Source organism: Anomaloglossus baeobatrachus, chromosome 8, assembly GCF_048569485.1.
Source record: "Anomaloglossus baeobatrachus isolate aAnoBae1 chromosome 8, aAnoBae1.hap1, whole genome shotgun sequence".
NCBI classification, from domain to species: Eukaryota; Metazoa; Chordata; class Amphibia; order Anura; family Aromobatidae; genus Anomaloglossus; species Anomaloglossus baeobatrachus.
In genome coordinates, this window is record NC_134360.1 from 56,771,589 (window position 1) to 56,798,012 (window position 26,424).

Here is a 26,424-nt window from a genome sequence, read left to right on the forward strand (position 1 = left end):
AGTCATTGTCACATACCGCCAAAGTGTGTGCCGCCCTGATACACTAACTCCTGTGCCACCCTATAGGTTCTGTGCCACCTTATCACTGTGATGCCTGTGCCATCCTGCCACACTGTCAGGTCTCTGCAGTCCATGTTTGCCATGGCTGACACCCTCCTCATGCCAGTTTGCCGGTGCCAGAGCCAAGCCTCAGTCTAGCACCAAGTCATTGTCACATGCCACCAGAGGAGTGAAGTCTGTGCCACCCTGACACTATGTAATTCACATTTCTGAGGACTGGCACCCTTTCCCTGGCAATTGGGCATCATCCACATGCCAGTCTATCTGTGCCAGTGCAAAACGTTAGTCTATTAACAAGTAATTGTGGCATACCAAAGAGGAGCGTGCCATTTGGACATACTAATGTCATGCCATCCTAATAACATGTACTCTCTTCCTTTGCCCATACCTGCGGTAACCTTCTGCCTGGCACGGCCTCTCCTGACATCCTTCCATGCCCCCGCACTACACATTATATGTTACCGGTGCCATCTGATCGCTGCTGGTGTCACTCCTTCCTGGCAGCGCCACCCTCCATACTGATGATGTGACACATTACACAAGTGAGCAGACACTTTCCTTTCCAAATAGGTCATCGTCCGACACTGCCAACTGTGGCGCCCAGTGACTAACACCTGTCACCGTCTTCTCAGACACCTGTGCCACCCTACGCCAGCTGTCCGTACACTTGCCCACCTGCTGAATCTACTGCAAACACTTAACATTCCAAGCTGCGGTCATCACCCATTATTCACCCGCTGCATGAGGGACCCCCTTAATCCAGGCACCCCCCTAATTAGAAATATGGGTGGCAAAGCTAGATGACGCCCAATGTGGGCACTGACCAGCGGGTATCACCATGTAACCAGGTTGATCCTCAATGCGAACATCACTGACATGAATGAAATGATGAGAGCGCAGAGCCTCGTCCGCAGAGCTGACACTCCGGGGTGACTGGCACTATTTGGCAGGCGTGGAGGAGGGCAGAGCGCGGTGCTTGTCTTTCTCTTACTGACATTATGACTCACGGCTTCATTAAGTCACAAAAGGGACAAATTATCTCTTGTCAGACGTGACTGACGTCTAATTGTCGCATAATTGCCGCATCGCGCAGACAACACTTCCCTCGCTGGATCGCAGGATTACCCAGAAGCCACTGCAAAGACGCCGATATGATGGTGGCAGCTTCCCCCACCGCCACCTGATGCTCCAAGGTTCTTGTGTATCCATTCTTTTTTCTGCGGGAGGCTCTGGAATATTCATATAGGATGACTGAAGGAGAAAAACAACTATCCCCAGCATGGCTGAGCCTCGCAGGAGAGGTCAGCCCCAACTGCAGGGACTGGGGATCAGCGCCGCAGCGACAAAGCTACAGGAAGAGACGTTACAGCAAAAAGAGTTCATGTCCTAACAAAACTGCGGATAACCCAATAATAAATGTGGTGATGTCACCGCTGATCTCTGGTGATGGATAGGCAGCATTCTCAGTGATGTCACCGCTGATCTCTAGTGATGGATAGGCGGCATTCTCAGTGATGTCACCGCTGATCTCTAGTGATGGATAGGCGGCATTCTCAGTGATGTCACCACTGATCTCTAGTGATGGATAGGCGGCATTCTCAGTGATGTCACCGCTGATCTCTAGTGATGGATAGGCGGCATTCTCAGTGATGTCACCGCTGATCTCTGGTGATGGATAGGCGGCATTCTCAGTGATGTCACCGCTGATCTCTAGTGATGGATAGGCGGCATCCTCAGTGATGTCACCGCTGATCTCTAGTGATGGATAGGCGGCATTCTCAGTGATGTTACCGCTGATCTCTGGTGATGGATAGGCGGCATCCTCAGTGATGTCACCGCTGATCTCTAGTGATGGATAGGCGGCATCCTCAGTGATGTCACCGCTGATCTCTAGTGATGGATAGGCGGCATTCTCAGTGATGTCACTGCTGATCTCTAGTGATGGATAGGCGGTATTCTCAGTGATGTCACCGCTGATCTCTGGTGATGGATAGGCGGCATTCTCAGTGATGTCACCGCTGATCTCTAGTGATGGATAGGCGGCATTCTCAGTGATGTAACCGCTGATCTCTAGTGATGGATAGGCGGCATTCTCAGTGATGTCACCGCTGATCTCTAGTGATGGATAGGCGGCATCCTCAGTGATGTAACCGCTGATCTCTAGTGATGGATAGGCGGCATCCTCAGTGATGTCACCGCTGATCTCTGGTGATGGATAGGCGGCATTCTCAGTGATGTAACCGCTGATCTCTAGTGATGGATAGGCGGCATTCTCAGTGATGTCACCGCTGATCTCTAGTGATGGATAGGCGGCATTCTCAGTGATGTCACCGCTGATCTCTAGTGATGGATAGGCGGCATCCTCAGTGATGTCACCGCTGATCTCTGGTGATGGATAGGCGGCATCCTCAGTGATGTAACCGCTGATCTCTAGTGATGGATAGGCAGCATTCTCAGTGATGTCACCGCTGATCTCTGGTGATGGATAGGCGGCATTCTCAGTGATGTAACCGCTGATCTCTAGTGATGGATAGGCGGCATTCTCAGTGATGTCACCGCTGATCTCTGGTGATAGATAGGCGGCATTCTCAGTGATGTCACCGCTGATCTCTGGTGATGGATAGGCGGCATTCTCAGTGATGTCACTGCTGATCTCTAGTGATGGATAGGCGGCATTCTCAGTGATGTCACCGCTGATCTCTAGTGATGGATAGGCAGCATTCTCAGTGATGTCACCGCTGATCTCTAGTGATGGATAGGCGGCATTCTCAGTGATGTCACCGCTGATCTCTGGTGATGGATAGGCGGCATTCTCAGTGATGTCACCGCTGATCTCTAGTGATGGATAGGCAGCATTCTCAGTGATGTCACCGCTGATCTCTAGTGATGGATAGGCGGCATTCTCAGTGATGTCACCGCTGATCTCTGGTGATGGATAGGCGGCATTCTCAGTGATGTCACCGCTGATCTCTGGTGATGGATAGGCGGCATTCTCAGTGATGTCACCGCTGATCTCTGGTGATGGATAGGCGGCATTCTCAGTGATGTCACCACTGATCTCTGGTGACGGATAGGCGGCATTCTCAGTGATGTCACCGCTGATCTGTGGTGATGGATAGGCGGCATTCTCAGTGATGTCACCGCTGATCTCTAGTGATGAAGCGGTAGCATTCTCAGTGATGTCACCGCTGATCTCTAGTGATGGATAGGCGGCATTCTCAGTGATGTCACCGCTGATCTCTAGTGATGAAGCGGTAGCATTCTCAGTGATGTCACCGCTGATCTCTAGTGATGGATAGGCGGCATTCTCAGTGATGTCACCGCTGATCTCTAGTGATGGATAGGTGGCATTCTCAGTGATGTCACCGCTGATCTCTGGTGATGGATAGGTGGCATTCTCAGTGATGTCACCGCTGATCTGTGGTGATGGATAGGTGGCATTCTCAGTGATGTCACCGCTGATCTCTAGTGATGAAGCGGTAGCATTCTCAGTGATGTCACCGCTGATCTCTAGTGATGGATAGGCGGCATTCTCAGTGATGTCACCGCTGATCTCTAGTGATGGATAGGCGGCATTCTCAGTGATGTCACCGCTGATCTCTGGTGATGGATAGGCGGCATTCTCAGTGATGTCACCGCTGATCTCTAGTGATGGATAGGCGGCATTCTCAGTGATGTCACCGCTGATCTCTAGTGATGGATAGGCGGCATTCTCAGTGATCTCACCGCTGATCTCTGGTGATGGATAGGTGGCATTCTCAGTGATGTCACCGCTGATCTCTGGTGATGGATAGGCGTCATTCTCAGTGATGTCACCACTGATTTGTGGTGATGGATAGGCGGCATTCTCAGTGATGTCACCGCTGATCTCTAGTGATGAAGCGGTAGCATTCTCAGTGATGTCACCGCTGATCTCTAGTGATGGATAGGCGGCATTCTCAATGATGTCACCGCTGATCTCTAGTGATGAAGCGGTAGCATTCTCAGTGATGTCACCGCTGATCTCTAGTGATGGATAGGCGGCATTCTCAGTGATGTCACCGCTGATCTCTGGTGATGGATAGGCGGCATTCTCAGTGATGTCACCGCTGATCTCTAGTGATGGATAGGCGGCACTCTCAGTGATGTCACCGCTGATCTCTAGTGATAGATAGGCGGCATTCTCAGTGATGTCACCGCTGATCTCTGGTGATGGATAGGCGGCATTCTCAGTGATGTCACCGCTGATCTGTGGTGATGGATAGGCGGCATTCTCAGTGATTTCACCGCTGATCTCTGGTGATGGATAGGCGGCATTCTCAGTGATGTCACCGCTGATGTCCAGTATAAGCTGCATTATGGTGTTGATCTCTTGATATACAGTTAGGTCCAGAAATATTTGGACAGTGACACAATTTTCGCGAGTTGGGCTCTGCATGCCACCACATTGGATTTGAAATGAAACCTCTACAACAGAATTCAAGTGCAGATTGTAACGTTTAATTTGAAGGTTTGAACAAAAATATCTGATAGAAATTGTAGGAATTGTCCACATTTCTTTACAAACACTCCACGTTTCAGGAGGTCAAAAGTAATTGGACAAATAAACCAAACCCAAAAAAAAAAATTTTATTTTCAATATTTTGTTGCGAATCCTTTGGAGGCAATCACTGCCTTAAGTCTGGAACCCATGGACATCACCAAACGCTGGGTTTCCTCCTTCTTAATGCTTTACCAGGCCTTTACAGCCGCAGCCTTCAGGTCTTGCTTGTTTGTGGGTCTTTCCGTCTTAAGTCTGGATTTGAGCAAGTGAAATGCATGCTCAATTGGGTTAAGATCTGGTGGTTGACTTGGCCATTGCAGAATGTTCCACTTTTTTGCACTCATGAACTCCTGGGTAGCTTTGGCTGTATGCTTGGGGTCATTGTCCATCTGTACTATGAAGCGCCGTCCGATCAACTTTGCGGCATTTGGCTGAATCTGGGCTGAAAGTATATCCCGGTACACTTCAGAATTCATCCGGCTACTCTTGTCTGCTGTTATGTCATCAATAAACACAAGTGACCCAGTGCCATTGAAAGCCATGCATGCCCATGCCATCACGTTGCCTCCACCATGTTTTACAGAGGATGTGGTGTGCCTTGGATCATGTGCCGTTCCCTTTCTTCTCCAAACTTTTTTCTTCCCATCATTCTGGTACAGGTTGATCTTGGTCTCATCTGTCCATAGAATACTTTTCCAGAACTGAGCTGGCTTCATGAGGTGTTTTTCAGCAAATTTAACTCTGGCCTGTCTATTTTTGGAATTGATGAATGGTTTGCATCTAGATGTGAGCCGTTTGTATTTACTTTCATGGAGTCTTCTCTTTACTGTTGACTTAGAGACAGATACACCTACTTCACTGAGAGTGTTCTGGACTTTAGTTGATGTTGTGAACGGGTTCTTCTTCACCAAAGAAAGTATGCGGCGATCATCCACCACTGTTGTCAACCGTGGACGCCCAGGCCTTTTTGAGTTCCCAAGCTCACCAGTCAATTCCTGTTTTCTCACAATGTACCCGACTGTTGATTTTGCTACTCCAAGCATGTCTGCTATCTCTCTGATGGATTTTTTCTTTTTTTTCAGCCTCAGGATGTTCTGCTTCACCTCAATTGAGAGTTCCTTAGACCACATGTTGTCTGGTCACAGCAACAGCTTCCAAATGCAAAACCACACACCTGTAATCAACCCCAGACCTTTTAACTACTTCATTGATTACAGGTTAACGAGGGAGATGCCTTCAGAGTTAATTGCAGCCCTTAGAGTCCCTTGTCCAATTACTTTTGGTCCCTTGAAAAAGAGGAGGCTATGCATTACAGAGCTATGATTCCTAAACCCTTTCTCCGATTTGGATGTGAAAACTCTCATATTGCAGCTGGGAGTGTGCACTTTCAGCCCATATTATATATATAATTGTATTTCTGAACATGTTTTTGTAAACAGCTAAAATAACAAAACTTGTGTCACTGTCCAAATATTTCTGGCCCTGACTGTATGTTGCTCAGGGCGCACACCAGCCATACATTGGTCTATAGAGTGATGATGCACCGGGTTCTGCCCACATTCACAGCACCACCTTCTCTCATACTGCGGCTCAGCATGTCTGTGCCAGTGTCCGGGCATGCCTAGCACTCAGTGGGTTAATCGCTCTTCTGCATTTAATGCGTCTGCAGGATTACTCACCGGCATATTAAGCCCCCCACTCCCCTGACACAATAAATACAGTGATTTGTAGCACTCTCCTCCTCTCATACTCAGCCCCCCACAGGCAGGACCTCTTGAATTAGCTCATATACATAGCTCCCAGAATGCTCTGCTCAGACACTATGGAAAAAAAAACCTCAAGCAGAGTGGAAAAAGTAGAGAGTGCAGCTCCGAAGGACGTGGAGGAATAAGAAATGCAGAAACAGCGATTCCAGAGGATATGAAGTCCACTAATGTTCTGCATCGCACCCCACACTGCCCAAAATGTCAGTCCACCCCTATGTTTTTTTCCACACGCAGCCACGCTGTCCACATCATAGAGCCACCACCATCCCCGTCACACACGGACCCCACCGTCCCCGTCACACACGGACCCCACCGTCCCCGTCACACAAGATCAATGAAAACCCAATAGTCATTATCTCAAAAAAATTAGAATATTATATAAGACCAACTGAAAAAATGAATTTACCCTCAGAAATGTTGGCGCCTACTGAAAAGTCTGTACAGTAAATGCCTCAATACTTGGCTGTGGCTCCTTTTGCATGAATTACTGCATCAATGCGGCAATGTGGCATGGAGGTGATCAGCTGTGGCACTGCTGAGGGGTTATGGAGGCCCAGGTTGCTTTGATCGCAGCCTTCAGCTCATCTGCATTGTTGGCTCTGGTGTCTCATAGATTCTCTATGGGGTTTAGGTCAGGTGAGTTTGCTGGCCAATCAAGCACAGTGATATTGTGGTTAGTAAACCAGGTATTGGTACTTTTGTCAGTGTGGACAGAGGCCAAGTCCTGCTGGAAAATGAAATTGTAATTTCCAAAAAGCTTGTCAGCAGAGGGAAGCATGACGTGCTCTAAAATGTCTTAGTAGACGGCTGCGCTTTGGTCTTGATAAAACACAGTGGAGCTGCACCAGCAGATGACATGGCTCCCCAAACCATCACTGATTGTGGAGGCTTCACACTAGACCTCAGCAGCTTGGATTGTGGCCTCTCCACTCAAATTCAAATTCAAATTCAAATTCAAATATGCTTTATTGGCAGGACCAAAATGCAGTTAGTGTTGCCAAAGCAAGAGTAATACAGTAAGTAAGGTGGGAGGGGATCAGGGTTATGGGGAGTTGGGAGGCACACTCTTCCTCCAGACTCTGGGACCGCGATTTCCAAATGAAATGCAAAATTTACTTTCATCTGAAAACAACATCTTGGACACTGAGAACAGTCCAGATCTTTTTCTCCTTGGCCCAGGTAAGACGCTTCTGGCGTTGTCTATTGGTCATGAGTGGCTGGACACAAGGAATGTGACACTTGTAGCCCATGTCCTGGATACGTCTGTGTGTGGTGGCTCTTGAAGCACTGCCTCCAGCAGTGAATCTGTGCATTGAACTGAGCAGTGAACTGCCTCCTTGTGAATCTCCCCCAAATTTTATAATTTAATTTTCTTAACAATCCTATCAAGGATGCGGTTATATACCGGTTGCTTGTGCACCTTTTTCTATCACACTTTTTCTTTCCACTCAACTTCCCATTAATATGCTTGGATACAGCACTCTGAACAGCCAGCTTCTTTAGCATTGACCTTTCGTGGCTTACCCTCCTTGTGGAGTGTGTCAATGACTGCCATCTGGACAACTGTCAAGTCAGGAGTCTTGTGTAGCCTACTGAACCAGACTAAGGAACCATTTTAAATGCTTAGGAAGCCTTTGCAGGTGTTTTGTGGTAATTACTCTAATTTTGCAAGATAATGACTTTTGGGTTTTCATGGAATGTAAGCCATAATCATCAACAATAACAGAAATAAAACACTTGAAATAGATCCCTCTGTGTGTAATGACTCTATATATCTATATAATATATAGGAATAGATCCCTCTGTGTGTAATGACTCTATATAATACAGTTAGGTCCAGAAATATTTGGACAGTGACACAAGTTTTGTTATTTTAGCTGTTTACAAAAACATGTTCAGAAATACAATTATATATATAATATGGGCTGAAAGTGCATACTCCCAGCTGCAATATGAGAGTTTTCACATCCAAATCGGAGAAAGGGTTTAGGAATCATAGCTCTGTAATGCATAGCCTCCTCTTTTTCAAGGGACCAAAAGTAATTGGACAAGGGAATCTAAGGGCTGCAATTAACTCTGAAGGCGTCTCCCTCGTTAACCTGTAATCAATGAAGTAGTTAAAAGGTCTGGGGTTGATTACAGGTGTGTGGTTTTGCATTTGGAAGCTGTTGCTGTGACCAGACAACATGCGGTCTAAGGAACTCTCAATTGAGGTGAAGCAGAACATCCTGAGGCTGAAAAAAAAGAAAAAATCCATCAGAGAGATAGCAGACATGCTTGGAGTAGCAAAATCAACAGTCGGGTACATTCTGAGAAAAAAGGAATTGACTGGTGAGCTTGGGAACTCAAAAAGGCCTGGGAATCCACGGATGACAACAGTGGTGGATGATCGCCGCATACTTTCTTTGGTGAAGAAGAACCCGTTCACAACATCAACTGAAGTCCAGAACACTCTCAGTGAAGTAGGTGTATCTGTCTCTAAGTCAACAGTAAAGAGAAGACTCCATGAAAGTAAATACAAAGGGTTCACATCTAGATGCAAACCATTCATCAATTCCAAAAATAGACAGGCCAGAGTTAAATTTGCTGAAAAACACCTCATGAAGCCAGCTCAGTTCTGGAAAAGTATTCTATGGACAGATGAGACCAAGATCAACCTGTACCAGAATGATGGGAGGAAAAAAGTTTGGAGAAGAAAGGGAACGGCATATGATCCAAGGCACACCACATCCTCTGTAAAACATGGTGGAGGCAACGTGATGGCATGGGCATGCATGGCTTTCAATGGCACTGGGTCACTTGTGTTTATTGATGACATAACAGCAGACAAGAGTAGCCGGATGAATTCTGAAGTGTACCGGGATATACTTTCAGCCCAGATTCAGCCAAATGCCGCAAAGTTGATCGGACGGCGCTTCATAGTACAGATGGACAATGACCCCAAGCATACAGCCAAAGCTACCCAGGAGTTCATGAGTGCAAAAAAGTGGAACATTCTGCAATGGCCAAGTCAACCACCAGATCTTAACCCAATTGAGCATGCATTTCACTTGCTCAAATCCAGACTTAAGACGGAAAGACCCACAAACAAGCAAGACCTGAAGGCTGCGGCTGTAAAGGCCTGGCAAAGCATTAAGAAGGAGGAAACCCAGCGTTTGGTGATGTCCATGGGTTCCAGACTTAAGGCAGTGATTGCCTCCAAAGGATTCGCAACAAAATATTGAAAATAAAAATATTTTTTTTGGGTTTGATTTATTTGTCCAATTACTTTTGACCTCCTAAAATGTGGAGTGTTTGTAAAGAAATGTGGACAATTCCTACAATTTCTATCAGATATTTTTGTTCAAACCTTCAAATTAAACGTTACAATCTGCACTTGAATTCTGTTGTAGAGGTTTCATTTCAAATCCAATGTGGTGGCATGCAGAGCCCAACTCGCGAAAATTGTGTCACTGTCCAAATATTTCTGGACCTAACTGTATATAGGAATAGATCCCTCTGTGTGTAATGACTCTATATAATATATAGGAATAGATCCCTCTGTGTGTAATGACTCTATATAATATATAGGAATAGATCCCTCTGTGTGTAATGACTCTATATAATATATAGGAATAGATCCCTCTGTGTGTAATGACTCTATATACTATATAGGCTATATAGGAATAGATCCCTCTGTGTGTAATGGCTCAATATAATATATAGGAATAGATCCCTCTGTATGTAATGACTATATATAATATATAGGAATAGATCCCTCTGTGTGTAATGACTATATAATATATAGGAATAGATCCCTCTGTGTGTAATGACTCTATATACTATATAGGAATAGATCCCTCTGTGTGTAATGACTATATAATATATAGGAATAGATCCCTCTGTGTGTAATGACTCTATATACTATATAGGAATAGATCCCTCTGTATGTAATGACTGTATATAATATATAGGAATAGATCCCTCTGTGTAATGACTATATAATATATAGGAATAGATCCCTCTGTGTGTAATGACTCTATATACTATATAGGAATAGATCCCTCTGTGTGTAATGACTATATAATATATAGGAATAGATCCCTCTGTGTGTAATGACTCTATATAATATATGTGTTTTCCCTTTTTGTATTGAATAACTGAAATAAATTAACTTTTTGATGATATTCTAATTTATTGAGAAGCACTTGTGTAGAAGAATAACAACTTATCATGGACTTTGAGTTTCACTTCTGCAACCGTCAAGATCTCTGTGGCTGTCAGGGAATGAGGACATTTGTTTTCATTCACAGGCAGTAATCCTGTTCTGCCCTCAGCTGTGATTTGGAGACAATCATATCCAGTGTGAGGACAACAAAACTCTGATTAGGCTCCAGAATGATACATAGTAACAAACTCAGAGCAAAGTGAAGACCATGCAGGTCGCTCAGCTCTCGAATTATCCCAGAGAGGTGGGCACTTGCTCCTGCAGAGTGGACCACTGTGCTCCGAGCTGCAGATGTGCTGAGCTCACAGAGCGTTGTCTGCACTGGGTGTGATGCACGTCACCAGCAGAGGGCTCACTGGTGGTTTGGTACAATGTAACAGTCCTCTTCCGACTTTCTGCCTCTGAACAGAAACAAGATTGTTAATGTTCTCACTCACTGATACAGGTCTTGAAAATGTTGAATCAAAACAAAAAAATCTAGTTTTAGAACTGTTCATTTATGCCGGAGGAAGCTTCAGCGCCAGGCCCCAATCTGGGACTACTCTGTGCTCCATGCCAATACCAGGGCACCTTAAAATTTCTTCTGCCGCAGACTCAATCATCACGCTTTATAACTTTCATTATTCAGTCACTTGACATGTAACGTCGCTCCAATGTCTCCATGTATCGTCTGGTCTGTCCACAAGCCCCCTACACCACAGCAAAGAGCAAGAACCTGCTGCCCCAGGGCAAATACCACAAACCCGCCACCCGAGAGCAAAGCTCAAGAACCCGCCATCCCAGAGCAAAACCCAAGGACCCGCCAGCCCAGAGTGAAGACTAAGAACCCGCCGCCCCAGAGCGGAGACAAGGAACCCGCCGTCCCAGAGCGGAGACAAAGAACCCGCCGCCCCAGAGCGGAGACAAAGAACCCGCCGCCCCAGAGCGGAGACAAAGAACCCGCCGCCCCAGACAAGAGACAAAGAACCCGTCGCCCCAGAGCAGAGACAAAGAACCCGCCGCCTCAGAGTGAAACCCAAGAAGCCACCGCCACAGAGCGCAGTCAAAGAACCCGCCGCCCCAGAGTGAAATCAAACAACCTGCCGCCCCAGGGTGAAACCCAAGTACCTGCCGCCCCAAAGCAAAGAGAACCCGCCGCCCCAGAGCAAATAACACGCTGCCCCAGAGCAAAGAACAAGAATCCAGCGACCCTCAGCAAAGATCAAGAACCCAGCGCCCCAGAGCAAAGACCAAGAACCCAGCGCCCCAGAGCAAAGACCAAGAACCCAGTGCCCCAGAGCAAAGACCAAGAACCCAGCGCCCCAGAGCAAAGACCAAGAACCCAGCGCCCCAGAGCAAAGACCAAGAACCCAGCGCCCCAGAGTAAAGACCAAGAACCCAGCGCCCCAGAGTAAAGACCAAGAACCCAGCGCCCCAGAGCAAAGACCAAGAACCCAGCGCCCCAGAGCAAAGACGAAGAAGTCACCGACCCAGAGCAAAGACCAAGAACCCAGCGCCCCAGAGCAAAGACCAAGAACCCAGCGCCCCAGAGCAAAGACGAAGAAGTCGCCGACCCAGAGCAAAGACCAAGAACCCAGCGCCCCAGAGCAAAGACCAAGAACCCAGCGCCCCAGAGCAAAGACCAAGAACCCAGCGTCCCAGAGCAAAGACCAAGAACCCAGTGCCCCAAAGCAAAGACCAAGAACCCAGCGTCCCAGAGCAAAGACCAAGAACCCAGCGCACCAGAGCAAAGACCAAGAACCCAGCGCCCCAGAGCAAAGACCAAGAACCCAGCGCACCAGAGCAAAGACCAAGAACCCAGCGCCCCAGAGCAAAGACCAAGAACCCAGCGCCCCAGAGCAAAGACGAAGAAGTCGCCGACCCAGAGCAAAGAACAAGAACCCACCGCCCCAGAGCGAAGACAAAGAACCTGCTGCCCCAGAGCGAAGAATAAGAACCTGTCGCCCCAGAGTGCAGAGCAAGAGCCCGCCACCCCAGAGCAAGAATTCGCCGCCCCAGAGTGGAGAGCAAGAATCTGCTACCCCAGAGTGAAGCCCAAGAACCCACCGCCACAGAGGAAATCCCAAGAACCCACTGCCTCAGAGTGAATCCCAACAACCTACCGCCCCAAAGCAAAGACCAAGAACCTGCTGCCCCAGAAAAAACACCACAGACCTGAGAGAAAAGATGAAGAATCCGTCGCCCCAGAGCTGCCCCAGAGAGTAGAGCAAGAACCTGCCACCCCACAGCGAAGACCAAGAATCCGCTGCCCTAGAGCGAAGACCATGAACCCGCCATCCCAGAGCAAAACCCAAGGACCCGCCAGCCCAGAGTGAAGACTAAGAACCCGTCGCCCCAGAGCGGAGACAAGGAGCCCGCCGCCCCAGAGTGGAGACAAGGAACCCGCCGCCCCAGAGCGGAGACAAGGAACCCGCCACCCCAGAGCGGAGACAAGGAGCCCGCCGCCCCAGAGTGGAGACAAGGAGCCCGCCGCCCCAGAGTGGAGACAAGGAACCCGCCGCCCCAGAGCGGAGACAAGGAACCCGCCACCCCAGAGCGAAGACCATGAACCTGCCGCACCAGAGCGAAGACCATAAACCTGCCGCCCCAGAGCGAAGACCATGAACCTGCCGCCCCAGAGCGAAGACCATAAACCTGCCGCCCCAGAGCGAAGAAGACTATGAATCCGCCACCCCAGAGAGAAGACCAAGAATCTGCCGCCCCAGAGCGCCGGCCATAAGAGTACTACTCCAGAGCATTTACAATTAGACTACTACTCCAATCTTTGTCCCCCACTTCCGCTACCGTTGCACCCCTTACAAATCAGCGGATAGTAATTACGTGTGATCTCCCACGGTAAAGAAGTGTCCTCTCCTTGGTGTCTGCACACGATCCGGCCTCACCAGTCTGAAGTTTCCGCGCCCCCTCCCCGGTTTGCGGTTTCTTTTCTTCAAGATGCTACAGCAGATGGTGTTGACATATCCACAATCTCACTCACCGCTGCACCAGACGGTATTGTGGGTAAACCCATGGATAGGTGCCCTCCTTCCGCGGCTGGCACATTCAGTGCCCGGACTCCCAGAGAGACAAGCATTTGGCAAAGAGATAACTTGGCAGTCAGCAGGGAAGTGTTATCAGCTTCCTACCGACTACCCCACGTACGAGTGGAGACCAACCGCGCAGAGCCGGCGCCAAAGACACACCGTTAACCCTTCCATCGCTGACAAAGAAATACACCAATCGAGAAATTCTGAGCAGTAAATAGCGGGAATGTTTGGGGAGGTGACGGGAATGATGGGGTGGGAGTAGCGGGAAGGTTTGGGGGGGTGACGGGAATGATGGGGTGGGAGTAGCGGGAAGGTTTGGGGGGGTGATGGGAATGATGGGGTGGGAGTAGCGGGAGTGGTGAGGGGGGTTTGCCAGGTCTTTCATCCAGGAGGATTACAATGAAGCCACGAGTCCAAGATTTCCTGTATGAAGGGATAAGACGGAGCCGGCAGGACATACTCAGAACCTCTCGACTCAATGAGGCAGACAATGGCCGCACCGCCAGATGTAAATGAGGTGACACACAACATCAAGGAGCTCTTCAGCTTCCGTTGGACCCAACATCTAGGCGGCCATTTTATCAGTAAGACACATGAGCACCTTTATCACATTTCAGGGCCGGGGCACCAGCTGCCTCGTACCTCCGTGCCCAGGTGAGCCACGCCATGCTGTCACATGATCACGATGCCCGCACATGGAGCACCCCCCATGGGGCAGTCGGGGCCTGTGCTAATAAAACCATCAGTGAATGAGGAGGAGGGGGCGGCTGCAGACTAATCAGCCTGAACTAGAAGCATTTGGAGCAGAAAAGCCCTGACAGCGCCGCCTCGCCCTCAGTATTCACTACTAATTGGCACTCGGAGCATCACTTCACCCTCCAAGAGATAGAAATTACAGGCCGAGGTTGTCCCATGTCCAATTGTGGATCCTAAAATCACATGTGGGAGACACCAAGCAGTGCCCAAGGGACCGCACCGGACAAGGAGCTGGACAATCAGGTGACTAGCTGCACCAAGTGTCACTGTATGAAAGCGAGGGACAGGGGCTCCTATGCTGTCCCTCACGCGAAGATCCCTAACCTCAGAGTTGCCCCTAATGGTGTGATGCTTGAGTCAGATGCCACACTATGCTCCTGACCAATCTGATTCCCCCCTCCGACCGGGGAGGGAAGGGGCAGGAGTGAGATAGAAACACAGATAACGACAGACAGGGGAAAACCAAAACTCTAACACACTAAAAACACATAGAAAAACAAACAATGAAAGACTCAGGAGAAAAGCAAGAGCAGGAAGGTAGCAAAAAAAACACAACAAGGGTTAAAGGGAACCTGTCATCGGATGTTTATAATACTCACCTAACGGTCGGTGCAGTGCAGACTGGTCGGATGGAAGTCTCCATTCTCCGGGTCCACGAATCCTCTTTCGGCCATCTTTGTCCTCTTTCTGAAGCTAGTGTGGATCACACCTTCTACGTCATCCACACTATCCGACATTGAGGTCCTGCGCAGGCGCACTACAATACTTTGATCTGCCCTACTCAGAGCAGATCAAAGTGCGCCTGCGCAGGACCTCAATGTCGGCTAGTGTGTATGACATAGAACGCATCATCCACATTAGCTTCAGAAGGAGGACAAAGATAGCCGAAAGAGGAGGCGCGGACCTGGAGAACAGAGACGCCCATCCAACCAGTCTGCTCCGCACTGACCGTTAAGTGAGTATTCTAAACATCCGGTGACAGGTTCCCTTTAACTGCACAAAGCAACAAGTGCTACAACCACCAGTAATCTGGATCACACCTCACCAGACCAGCTTAGATAAACTATAGCTGGCATAGAACGAAGGATCTAGCCAGCATATATAGGAGGGGAACAGATGTGATTGGCTCCCCCACAACATGTGACCAAAGGAGACTCACAAGCAGACTAACAAAGATTAACTCTTGCTAGCCTGCCTATGAACTACCACTTTGCAGATCGATATCCGAGTCTGCCTGCGCTGATGACCAACATCAGAGAAGTTATAAGGCGGAGTGCAAGAATCTGTAGTCTGATCAGAGCCTGACTCCGCCATGACACTCGGTGAGGTTTTAAAAAACCTCCATGTGACACCAGGAGAGTCATTAATATGAGCGAAGGATAAAGCCAAGAGACGTCGGACGACCCACTCTACCGGACAATGTCAGGACCCCTCATATCTGACCACAAGAGTCAAAGAAAAGAGGAGACGGAAAGAAGGGGGGGGGGGCACAAAAAATACTAAATAAATCGTCCTCCTCCGGAGAGGCCAGTACAGAGTGACAGTCTCCGATTTCCAGGAATCTAAGGACTAGACCCCACAGTGACGACCCTCCAGCTGTGAGACGCTTGCTTCTGGATGCATTTTAGAAACAGTGATGAATGGAAACACGAAGTTTATAAGAAAGTGGCAGAACTTCTGGTAGCAAGATGGTCGTGTTTTCATGGACGCCGGCCCTTTAAAACAAAATGTAAAAGGAAAAATGCGCAGAGAAGGAAACGAGAAGCAGAACGTGAGCGGAGGCCGCTGCGCGCTGCTCTCTGGTATCTGCCCAGCTCCAGGACAAACAATACAAATAAATAAAAGGCGTCTGGATTTGAAGAATTAAAATGATAATTAAAACAATGCAGGGAGCGGGTAATTAGCGGCGGGGGAAGGGGCCGCATTGTCATTATTAATTACCCTGAGAGGATTTGCTGAACTCTCCGACTGCCGGAGTTTAGTGAAGGATTTGTGCGCCGTTCACTGCTTCAGGGGGAAAAAAGCCGCTGCACGAAAGCCATCAAGTCCGCACCGGGGGAGGGGCGGACAGCGCTAAAAAACCCGTCAATGTCAGTCACTACGGACCACTGACAACAAGGAAAGTCACCGACACGGTGGAAACATCCAGACATCGGGGGACTGGGACGAAGATCCAGGAAATGTGATTATAAAGAGCGCCGCAGGTCAGCTCCTGTGCCAAGTCCCTATGATAACTCTTCCTGTCACTGCATTCTGACAGCTCAGTATTGTGATGGGGTCTGAGACAATGATAGGGAGAATCAGATTATAAAACGATGCTCCAGTTAGAGGATCTGGGCTACATCTGCGGTATGTCCACATGATAACTCTTCTTGTCTCTGCATCCTGACTATTGTGGTACCAGGTCTGAGATCCGATTGTTAGGCTATGTTCACACTAGAAAAATGATTTTTCTTAAGAAATTTCTTAAGAGTGAAGGATTAGTGCACCTGCGTTTTTGCCGCGTTTTGGTGCGTTTTTGGTGCGTTTTTACCGCTGGTTGCTCCCTGCGTTATTGTGCCAATTATCTATGGCAAATAACGCAGTTAGCTGCAGAAAAGAAGTGACATGCTCATTCTTTTTCTTAAGAAAATCTACTGAATGAATTTTCTTAAGAAAAAAACGCAGTGTGCGCACAGATAATTTTTTTTGCCATAGGTTTTGCTGGGGAATGTCTGCAGAAAGGTTACAAGAATTTCTCAAATTTCTGCAGCAAAAACGCACAAAAAACGCAGGTAAAAAACGCAGTGTGTGAACATAGCCTAACCATAGGACCCTCAGATAAACCTGCAGGGAAATCTTCCCTACTGGCGACATCAGAAGAAGGCAAGGGTTGTTTATAGCCCCCTGCACACCGTCCATCATGGCCACCACTTGCACTCTGTCGATCATAGCCGCCCCCTGTCCATCATGGCCGTCCCTGCACACCGTCCATCATGGCCGTCCCCTGCACACCGTCCATCATGGAAGCCCCTGCACACCGTCCATCATGGAAGCCCCTGCACACCGTCCATCATGGAAGCCCCTGCACACCGTCCATCATGGAAGCCCCTGCACACCGTCCATCATGGAAGCCCCTGCACACCGTCCATCATGGAAGCCCCTGCACACCGTCCATCATGGAAGCCCCTGCACACCGTCCATCATGGAAGCCCCTGCACACCGTCCATCATGGAAGCCCCTGCACACCGTCCATCATGGAAGCCCCTGCACACCGTCCATCATGGAAGCCCCTGCACACCGTCCATCACGGCCGCCCCTGCACACCGTCCATCACGGCCGCCCCTGCACACCGTCCATCACGGCCGCCCCTGCACACCGTCCATCATGGAAGCCCCTGCACACCGTCCATCACGGCCGCCCCTGCACACCGTCCATCATGGAAGCCCCTGCACACCGTCCATCACGGCCGCCCCTGCACACCGTCCATCATGGAAGCCCCTGCACACCGTCCATCATGGAAGCCCCTGCACACCGTCCATCACGGCCGCCCCTGCACACCGTCCATCATGGAAGCCCCTGCACACCGTCCATCACGGCCGCCCCTGCACACCGTCCATCATGGCCACCATTTGCACTCTGTCGATCATAGCCGCCCCCTGTCTATCATGGCTGCTACCTGAACCCTGTCCATCATGGCCGCCCCCTGCACACCGTCCATCACGGCCGCCCCCTACACCCCGTCCATCATGGCCGCCCCTGCACACCGTCCATCATGGAAGCCCCTGCACACCGTCCATCAAGGCCGCCCCCTGCACACCGTCCATCATGGCCGCCCCCGCACCCCGTCCATCATGGCCGCCCCCTGCACACCGTCCATCATGGCCGACCCCTGCACACCGTCCATCATGGCCGCCCCCTGCACTCTGTCGATCATAGCCGCCCCCTGTCCATCATGGCCGTCCCTGCACACCGTCCATCATGGAAGCCCCTGCACACCGTCCATCATGGAAGCCCCTGCACACCGTCCATCATGGAAGCCCCTGCACACCGTCCATCATGGAAGCCCCTGCACACCGTCCATCATGGAAGCCCCTGCACACCGTCCATCATGGAAGCCCCTGCACACCGTCCATCATGGAAGCCCCTGCACACCGTCCATCATGGAACCCCCTGCACACCGTCCATCATGGAAGCCCCTGCACACCGTCCATCATGGAACCCCCTGCACACCGTCTATCACGGCCGCCCCTGCACACCGTCCATCATGGAAGCCCCTGCACACCGTCCATCACGGCCGCCCCTGCACACCGTCCATCATGGAAGCCCCTGCACACCGTCCATCACGGCCGCCCCTGCACACCGTCCATCATGGCCACCATTTGCACTCTGTCGATCATAGCCGCCCCCTGTCTATCATGGCTGCTACCTGAACCCTGTCCATCATGGCCGCCCCCTGCACACCGTCCATCACGGCCGCCCCCTACACCCCGTCCATCATGGCCGCCCCTGCACACCGTCCATCATGGAAGCCCCTGCACACCGTCCATCAAGGCCGCCCCCTGCACCCCGTCCATCATGGCCGCCCCCGCACCCCGTCCATCATGGCCGCCCCCTGCACACCGTCCATCATGGCCGCCCCCTGCACCTCGTCCATCATGGCCGCCCGCTGCACACCGTCCATCATGGCCGCCCCCTGCACACCGCCCATCATGGCCGCCACCTGCACCCAGTCCATCACGGCCGCCCCCTACACCCCGTCCATCATGGCCGCCCCTGCACACCGTCCATCATGGAAGCCCCTGCACACCGTCCATCATGGAAGCCCCTGCACACCGTCCATCATGGAAGCCCCTGCACACCGTCCATCATGGAACCCCCTGCACACCGTCTATCACGGCCGCCCCTGCACACCGTCCATCATGGAAGCCCCTGCACACCGTCCATCACGGCCGCCCCTGCACCCCGTCCATCATGGCCGCCCCCTGCACCCCGTCCATCATGGCCGCCCCCGCACCCCGTCCATCATGGCCGCCCCCTGCACACCGTCCATCATGGCCGCCCCCTGTACACCGTCCATCATGGCCGCCCCCTGCACACCGTCCATCATGGCCGCCTCCTGCAGACCGTCCATCATGGCCACCCCCTGCACCCCGTCCATCATGGCCGCCTCCTGCACCCCGTCCATCATGGCCGCCCCCTGCACCCCGTCCATCATGGCCGCCTGCTGCACACCGTCCATCATGGTCGCCCCCTGCACACCGCCCATCATGGCCGCCACCTGCACCCAGTCCATCATGGCCGCCCCCTGCACACCGCCCATCATGGCCGCCACCTGCACCCAGTCCATCATGGCCGCCCCCTGCACACCGCCCATCATGGCCGCCTCCGCACCCCGTCCATCATGGCCGCCCCCGCACCCCATCCATCATGGCCGCCCCCTGCACACCGCCTATCATGGCCGCTCCCGCACCCCGTCCATCATGGCCGCCTCCTGCACACCGCCTATCATGGCCGCCCCCGCACCCCGTCCATCATGGCCGCCTCCTGCACACCGCCCATCATGGCCGCCCCCGCACCCCGTCCATCATGGCCACCCCCTGCAACCCGTCCATCATGGCCGCCCCCTGCACCCCGTACATTATGGCCGCTCCCTGCACCCCGTCCATCATGGCCGTCCCAGCATATGTGTAGTACGTGACCTCTGACATTTGCGCCGTCTTCCTTCCATTTTGCAGCACCTGTATCAGTAAGGATCGTAGGACCTCCCGTGCCGCTGTCAGGACCCCTCCCCCGCCCCGAGGAGTCATGTCTTCATTAGTTAATCTGCTTTACTGCTGCATTTCTAATCCAATAAAAGCCGTGAGCCCCGAGTGATGGAGATCAGCAGTCGCTCCGGACAGGACAGCGCCAGAAATACTGAGGGGCAGGAAAGACCCCAACCAGCGCTGAGCTCCTACAACATGCTGCGCTCAGTACCAGTCTGTACAGATGATGCCGTCCTGAAACCATGAGCACAATAGTCTGGAGGGGGCACCACGAGACCACCGGCAATGTTTACTATTATTGGTTAATGTCACACCATTACAATGCACAGATCGCCTTTTTCCTCTGCTACACCTCCTGTCACTGTAGTACTGAATATCTATTCATGAACCAGAAGTCTCAGGATGAGCACAGCAAGCGACAGAGAGCAGCGTCCGCTGTGCGCCATTACTGACACGTTTCATCTGGGTGCCTTTTATATCTGGCTGCCTGTAGAATGGCGCAGGTCACATGACCCACGCAGGGCGCTCAGCTCCAGGCGGCGATACACAGGGGACGTTTCACCGCCGGATTTCACGGGTGGTTTTGTCTCGCTGCGTCCCATTAGTAACGTAATGAGGAAGGAAAACGGATGGAAGAAACTGCTGGAGCGACTGGAGAACGGCGGGTGAGAGCAAGCGGGGCAAGGAGAGCGCCAACATATCCAACACAGAGGGGGGCGGCGGCTGCCGGGTACACACACAAGCTATTACTCCCTGTTATCAGCCATTACTGGGAGAGAGGAGACTGTAGGACAGAAGACTACAATCTATTACTCTCTGTTATCACCCATTACCGGGGAGAGGTGACTGTAGGACAGGTGAGTACAATCTAGTACTCTCTGTTATCAGCCATTACTGGGGAGAGGTGACTGTAGGACAGAAGACTACAATCTATTACTCTCTGTTATCACCCATTACCGGGGAGAGATGACTGTAGTTCAGGTGACTACAATCTATTACTCTCTGTTATCAGCCATTACTGAACAAGGCGACTATACTATAGGTGACTACAATCTATTACTCTATCTACAATCTATTACTCTGTGCTGTCAGCCATTACCGGGGAGAGGTGACTGTAGTACAGGTGACTACAATCTATTACTCTCTGTTATCAGCCATTACTTGATGAGGCGACAATACTACAGGTGACTACAATCTATTACTACCTGTTACCAAGCATAAGTCTACATGCGCACGCTACATCTTTTTGTGTTCACAAACTGCACCTTGTCAGAGAGAGCCTGGAAATGTCACAAAAAACGCATGTAATTTTAGGTGCGTTTTTGGTGCGTTTTTGTGACAAATGTTGACAAAAACGCAGAAGAATGAACATGCTGCATTTTTTTTGTCACAAACCTTTGACAAATAAAACGCTGACAAACTGCAACGTGCGCATGACAAATCTGACTTCTCATAGACTTTGCTGGGAAGTCAAATGTCAGAAAGTTCTGCTGACAAAACTGCAGCCAAAAAAGCAGCAAAAAAGCAGGAAAAAAAGCAGCGTGCGCATGTAGCCTTACTGGGAAGAGGCGATTGTAGGACAGGAGACCACAATCTATTACTCTCTGTTATCAGCTATTACTGGCACAGATGACTACAATCTATTACTCCCTGTTATCAGCCATTACTGGGAAGAGTAGATTGTAGCACAGGAGACTACAATCTATTACTCCCTGTTATCAGCCATTAGTGGGAGAGGAGACTGTAGGGATCGGAGACTACAAACTATTACTCCCTTTTATCAGCCATTACTAGGACAGGTGACTAGAATCTATTACTTTCGGTTATCAGCCATTACTGGGAAGAGGCGATTGTAGGACAGCTGACTACAATCTATTACTCCCTGTTATTAGCCATTACTGAGGAGAGGTGACTGCAGGACAAGTGACTACAATCAATTACTCTCTGTTATCAGCCATTACCGGGGAGAGGTAACTGTAGGACAGAGGACTACTATCTATTACTCCCTGTTATCAGCCAGCGTGTGCCCAGGTTATCACCACACAGGGTCCGTAATCACAGATCACCAGAAGGAGAGAAGCAACATGGCGACAGCAGCGCAGACAGAATTCACTCACCTTCAGAGCTCGCACTTTCTTGGCGAGGAGGGTCTCGACGTCGCCTGCCACCTTCTCCACCAGCCTGCGGGGGACATTCTCCTTCACTTCAAACAGATTCCTCTTGTCTCTGTAGAGCTGCGGGAAGATGGAAAACAAATGTCAGGAAAGTGGGCACCGTGCAGATGATGACACAAAAAGCCCGGACTGATACACTGTAACAAATCATCAGCTAATACTAGTAAGGAAAGGTCGAGCTCTGGACAAGATCTTATTCACTGACACCAAGCAGAGATCTTAAGGCTATGTGCGCACTTACCGGATTTTGCCGCGGATTTTCCGCAGATTTGCTGCATGTTTCGCTGCAGAAAATGTTCATAACATCTCTGCAGTGAATCACCAGCAAATCCTATGGAGAAAAAAAATCCTGTGCGCACTATGCGGAATTTGACAGCTGCATGTTTTGCTGCGGAAATCCCGCAGCAAAAACAATTGCATGTCACTTCTTTTCCGCAGGTAGCTGCGGGTTTTCCCTAATCTAATGTAAAAATCACGCAGGGAACAGCTTGCGGAAAAACTGCACCAAATCCGCACCAATTCCGCACCAAATCCGCAACAAAACGCGACAATCCGCATGCGGATTTGGGTGCGGATTTGAAGCGGATTTCTTCCGCAGGTGATAAGATCTTTGAGAGCCTGCGGAATTTACGCAAGGAAATTTCATTTCCCAGTGCGCACATAGCCTTAAAGTGGTTGGAAATTGTAGCAAAAAGTGTATTAAAAAGTTTCAGAACGTCTTGTTGTACACAGACTGGACACCGGCCCTTTAAGTATGAGATTCGGTGCCCCCGATATTCCCTCTCCCCATTATTTCACTGCTCCGTCCTCTCTTTGCTGAGCTCAGCTGCTTGTCTGCCGCTCCCACCGGACCCCTCACAGCTGTGCTCATCGCCGACCGCCTGAAGATTATGGGAAGGGGATTGCGCTCTTACACGGCGGCGCGGTGCTGAGTCAGCATCTGACAACCGCAGATATTAAATCAGATCTTTATGTGCTGAGTCTGAAGATCTGAGCCGCGAATCCCCAAACTCCAGTCCAAGCACCTAATGGGGGCAAGCGGTGGTCCGGAGGCAGAGAGGGGGTGTTATCCCTTGTAGAGACCCCTGAGGATATCAGCAGACTCTATGCAGTGGTCCGGTCACAGAGGGGGAGCGTTATCCCTTATAGAAACCCTGAGAACACCAGCAAACTCTGTGCAGTGATCCAGGGGCAGAGAGGGGGTGTTATCCCTTGTACCCTGAGGGGTGTTATCCCTTGTATCCCTGAGGACACCAGCAGAGTCTGTGCAGTGGTCCGGGGGTAAAGAGAGGGGGTGTTATCCCTTAGAGACCCCTAAGGATATCAGCAGAGTCTGTGCAGTGGTTCGGTCGCAGAGGGGGAGCGTTATCACTTATAGAGACCCTGAGAACACCAGCAAACTCTGTGCAGTGATCCGGGGGAAGAGAAGGGGTGTTATCCCTTATAGAGACCCCCAACGAAACCAGCAGAGGATACGCAGGGGTCCAGGGGCAGAGAGAGGGGGTGTTATCCCTTATAGAGACCCCTGAGGACACCAGCAGAGAGTCTGTGCAGTGATACGGGGGCAGAGAGGGGGTGTTATCCATTACAGAGACCACTGAGGACACCAGCAGAATCTGCGCAGTGGTCCGAGGGCAGACAGGGGGAGCGTTATCCCTCATAGAGACCCCCGAGGACACCAGCAGAGAGTCTGTGCAGTGGTCTGGTCGCAGAAGGGGATCGTTATCTCTTTATAGAGACCCTGAGAACACCAGCAAACTCTGTGCAGTGATTCGGGGGCAGAGAAGGGGTGTTATCCCTTAGAGACCGAGCTAGCACCAAGTGCACAAATCCTGCCCTGTCTCACCCCTGCCCCTACTATTGTCTATACTGGAACTGGAAGATGGCTGCTTAGAAATCTAAGGCCTGGACTCACAAGAAACCAGCAGAATAGTGACTACAGCTCTGGAGGTGACTGGAGGATAAGACACAATGTAACAGCAGAATAGTGACTGCAGCTCTGGGAGTCACTGGAGGATAAGACACAATGTAACAGCAGAATAGTGACTATAGCTCTGGAGGTGACTGGATGATAAGACACAATGTAACAACAGAATAGTGACTGCAGCTCTGGAGAGAAGACATGATGTAATGGCAGAATAGTGATTGCAGCTCTGGAGGTGACTAGAGAAAAAGAAGAGGTAATGGCAGAATAGTGACTGCAGCTCTGGAGCTCACTGGAGGATAAGACGAGATGTAAAAGCAAAATAGTGACTGCAGCTCTGGAGGTGACTACTTAAAGACATGAGGTAACAGAAGAACAGTGACTGCAGCTCTGGAGGAAAAAACATGATGTAATGGCAGAATAGTGATTGCAGCTCTGGAGGTGACTGGAGAATATGATATGACGTCACTTTAGTACCATGAGATTGCAGTATAGTGTAGCGGTCGCTTGTATCACTTTACACATCAGATCATGCCAAAGTAACATATGAGAGCTATCCGGGGTCCCCATGGGGTGATCTGGCAGCAGAACCTGTCAGTCCCGGGATTGTGGAGCGCATTATCCGGGCCATGGGGCCCAGCAGGCAGTGACCTGTGACGGCCGAGCTCCTCCCACCGCGCAGCTATTCCCAAATCTCTCAATTACTCAGAGAATCTGAATCCTGCTGCAGGAAGGCATCGATCTGTGCCATCATCCTCCTCGGAGACCTGCAGAGCATCGCTCCCCGGCGCGCACCTCACATCACGGAGGCGATTTATTATTCCGGAACATCTGTCAGGCTTTTATGGAGGCGATTACTCCCGGAGATGGGAAGGGGCGAGAGGCGGAGGGGAATCGCAGATTCTTCCGAGTCACAAATGTCACGTCCGGGTTTATGCTTCATCGCCAATTCTGCCTCTCAAACGTCACAAAATCCCAGTAAACATATTGGTGTCTATCTGCTACCGGGAAAGCTGGCCGGCCACCAATATACCGCCATGTCAGCCTCCACAAAACACAGCACTCAGCTTTCCAGGCTCCTGAATGGCAGATCTGCAGTAACACAAGGAGAGAATCATTATATAACAAGGGCTATGAACCTTTCAGGAGTCTGAAAAAGCCGAAAACCTCATTTGCTCTAGTCACCCCCAGAGCGGTACATCGGCCAGAGTATTTGCCTATTTCTTTCTATAACAAGGCAGGTTGTCCGGAGCCTGAGAAAGCTGGGTGACCATAATGGATGCCGTAATGGTTAGTACCATAACAATCGCAGTCGCAGGGATCGTGATCGTGACCGATCCTGGGGGTACAGGGCGCCCGCAGACCCCAGGAGCAGATGAAGAAATATATACCAGGATGGGGATATTGTGGGGCCATATATACCAGGATGGGGACATATACCAGGATGGGGCAATGATGGGGACATATACAGTGCCCACAAGTAGTATTCAACCTCCTGCAGATTTATCAGGTTTGATAAGATGCAAATAAGTTAGAGCCTGCAAACTTCAAACAAGAGCAGGATTTATTAACAGATGCATACATTTTACAAACCAACAAGTTATGTTGCTCAGTTAAATTTTAATACATTTTCAACATAAAAGTGTGGGTCAATTATTATTCAACCCCTAGGTTTAATATTTTGTGGAATAACCCTTGTTTGCAATTACAGCTAATAATCGTCTTTTATAAGACCTGATCAGGCCGGCACAGGTCTCTGGAGTTATCTTGGCCCACTCCTCCATGCAGATCTTCTCCAAGTTATCTAGGTTCTTTGGGTGTCTCATGTGGACTTTAATCTTGAGCTCCTTCCACAAGTTTTCAATTGGGTTAAGGTCAGGAGACTGACTAGGCCACTGCAACACCTTGATTTTTTCCCTCTTGAACCAGGCCTTGGTTTTCTTGGCTGTGTGCTTTGGGTCGTTGTCTTGTTGGAAGATGAAATGACGACCCATCTTAAGATCCTTGATGGAGGAGCGGAGGTTCTTGGCCAAAATCTCCAGGTAGGCCGTGCTATCCATCTTCCCATGGATGCGGACCAGATGGCCATGCCCCTTGGCTGCGAAACAGCCCCACAGCATGATGCTGCCACCACCATGCTTGACTGTAGGGATGGTATTCTTGGGGTCGTATGCAGTGCCATCCAGTCTCCAAACGTCACGTGTGTGGTTGGCACCAAAGATCTCGATCTTGGTCTCATCAG

At 50.4% G+C, this 26,424-nt stretch overlaps 1 protein-coding gene across 2 annotated transcripts in view; it reads right to left on the reverse strand.

Annotated features, from left to right (window-relative positions):
- The window catches only part of CACNA2D2 (calcium voltage-gated channel auxiliary subunit alpha2delta 2), a 196,764-nt gene that overhangs the window by 84,875 nt on the left and 85,465 nt on the right, over nt 1-26,424 (reverse strand). For both annotated transcript variants that reach the window (XM_075321644.1, XM_075321643.1), the window contains exon 3: nt 22,202-22,318. In XM_075321644.1, coding sequence (XP_075177759.1) covers nt 22,202-22,318 — 117 coding nt within the window. The remainder of the gene's footprint in view (nt 1-22,201; nt 22,319-26,424) is intronic.